General features: G+C 60.9%; 1 protein-coding gene across 2 annotated transcripts in view; it reads left to right on the top strand.

Moving 5' to 3' along the window:
* Positions 1 to 1880, top strand: part of LMO1 (LIM domain only 1) — a 48535-nt gene that overhangs the window by 42200 nt on the left and 4455 nt on the right. For both annotated transcript variants that reach the window (XM_028501310.2, XM_007115861.4), the window contains one exon: positions 659 to 872. In XM_028501310.2, coding sequence (XP_028357111.1) covers positions 659 to 872 — 214 coding nt within the window. The remainder of the gene's footprint in view (positions 1 to 658; positions 873 to 1880) is intronic.

Here is a 1880-nt window from a genome sequence, read left to right as displayed (position 1 = left end):
GCCGCTCCGCGGCATGTGGGATCCTCCCAGACCGGGGCGCGGACCCGGTTCCCCTGCATCGGCAGGCGGACGCGCAACCACTGCGCCACCAGGGAAGCCCCCCCGGCAGGCGGATTCTTAACCACTGCGCCACCAGGGAAGCCCTCATTTTCTTCTTGACGCCTCCACAATCAAGAGGCTGTAGCCTGACGTGTTAGGTTAAAATGGTCAAGCACACAGCAGTGTGAGGAAGTCTTGAGGTGGCAGAAAGATCTGGGAGTTCTAGTGGACCCCAAGCCCGAGATTCCATTCTCAGGGCTGCCGAGAGAGCCAATGGATGGTGGCTGCATGAGGAGGCCTCAGGCCTACCGTGGATCACACGGCACAGGGGGCAGTGGCTGGATGGAGAGGAACAACTCAGGGAGGCGGGCCTGAGGACTAGCTGTGTGCCCTGCAGCAGAGCAGACGCGGGGCTCCCGCAGCTTCTGGAGGACCTTCACGGGGCAGGGGAGGAGGCCGTGCCGTGCAGCCCACACAGGGCGGGACCCAGGCCCAGGGGACATAGCTGCTGGGGAGACAGGGAGGGCTCCTGGAAGGGGGCAGCAGAGAGAAGCAGAGGAACGTACCCTGAGGTGGGAGCCGCAGGGCCCACCGTGTCCATCTGTCTGTCCATCCGCAGGTATGCCGATGCTCTCCGTCCAGCCCAAAGGGAAGCAGAAGGGCTGCGCGGGCTGCAACCGCAAGATCAAGGACCGCTACCTGCTGAAGGCGCTGGACAAGTACTGGCACGAGGACTGCCTCAAGTGCGCCTGCTGTGACTGCCGCCTGGGCGAGGTGGGCTCCACGCTCTACACCAAGGCCAACCTCATCCTGTGCCGGCGCGACTACCTGAGGTGGGCGGCCTCCCACCCCATCCGCCCCCCAGCCCTTCTGCTCAGAAAGCCCCATCCTCCAAGGCTGGCACCGCTCTGCCCTGCTCTAGCCCCGGCATCCTGCCTGTACTCACCCCCACCCCTGCCCTGCCCCTTGGACTCAGTGCCCAGCGCGGGTCCTGGGCGGCCGCATCTGTTACCATGGGGCACCCAAGAGAAGCTTCCCGAGGGCACCAGTCTGGCTCTGGCCCTGCCTTTGCCAGGTGCTTTTGACTCACCCCGTCCCTGAAATCTGGAGGGGCTTCCAGGAGCAGGTGGGGAAGCTCTGACTTCCCTGGGCCCCTCTGGCCTGATGGTCTCCTTGTCAATCTCCCCAGGGCCCAGCTCCCCATCTTCCAGGTGAGCCCTGGGATTAAACACCCCCACACCTGGGGAGCCTGGTAGGTAGCCAGACCCTAGAAGAAGAGCTGCTGATGTTGGAACTTAAAGACCTGAGTTTGAACTAGTCCTGAACCTCTTCCCCCACCTCAGGTTACCCCTCTGTGAATGGTGAAAAGACTAACGCTTCCCCTCCTGGCATGCCTCAGAGCTCTCACCCACCCTCCTCCACAACCTGGATCCTATTCCCCGGGGCTCCTCCTCCCCAATTAACCCTCCCTTAGGCCATCTATGACATCAGCAAGGCTGGAAGGAGGCCACAAAGCAGGGGCCTTGGCTGAGACCCAGCATCTGCATTTGGCTCCCATGCAGGCTGCTGGGCGGCAGCAGGGCCTTGCTGGGAAGGAAGGCCCATCGCATTAATTAGTAGCTCATGGCCAGGGCTTCCTGGGGCTTCCTCTGCTCAGGACTGGGCATGTTGGGGGGGAGGGCGGGGTTATCAGCAGAGACTCCCCTATTTCCCCGAAGAGCCTAAGATTTACCTGCCTGCAGCTTCTCTTTTTTTTTATTTTTTATTTATTTATTTATTTATTATTTATTTATTTTTTTTTTTTTTGCGGTACGCGGGCCTCTCACTGTTGTGGCCTCTCC

The sequence above is a fragment of the Physeter macrocephalus genome, chromosome 16, assembly GCF_002837175.3.
Source record: "Physeter macrocephalus isolate SW-GA chromosome 16, ASM283717v5, whole genome shotgun sequence".
NCBI classification, from domain to species: Eukaryota; Metazoa; Chordata; class Mammalia; order Artiodactyla; family Physeteridae; genus Physeter; species Physeter macrocephalus.
This window is presented reverse-complemented; position numbering and strand designations above follow the sequence as displayed.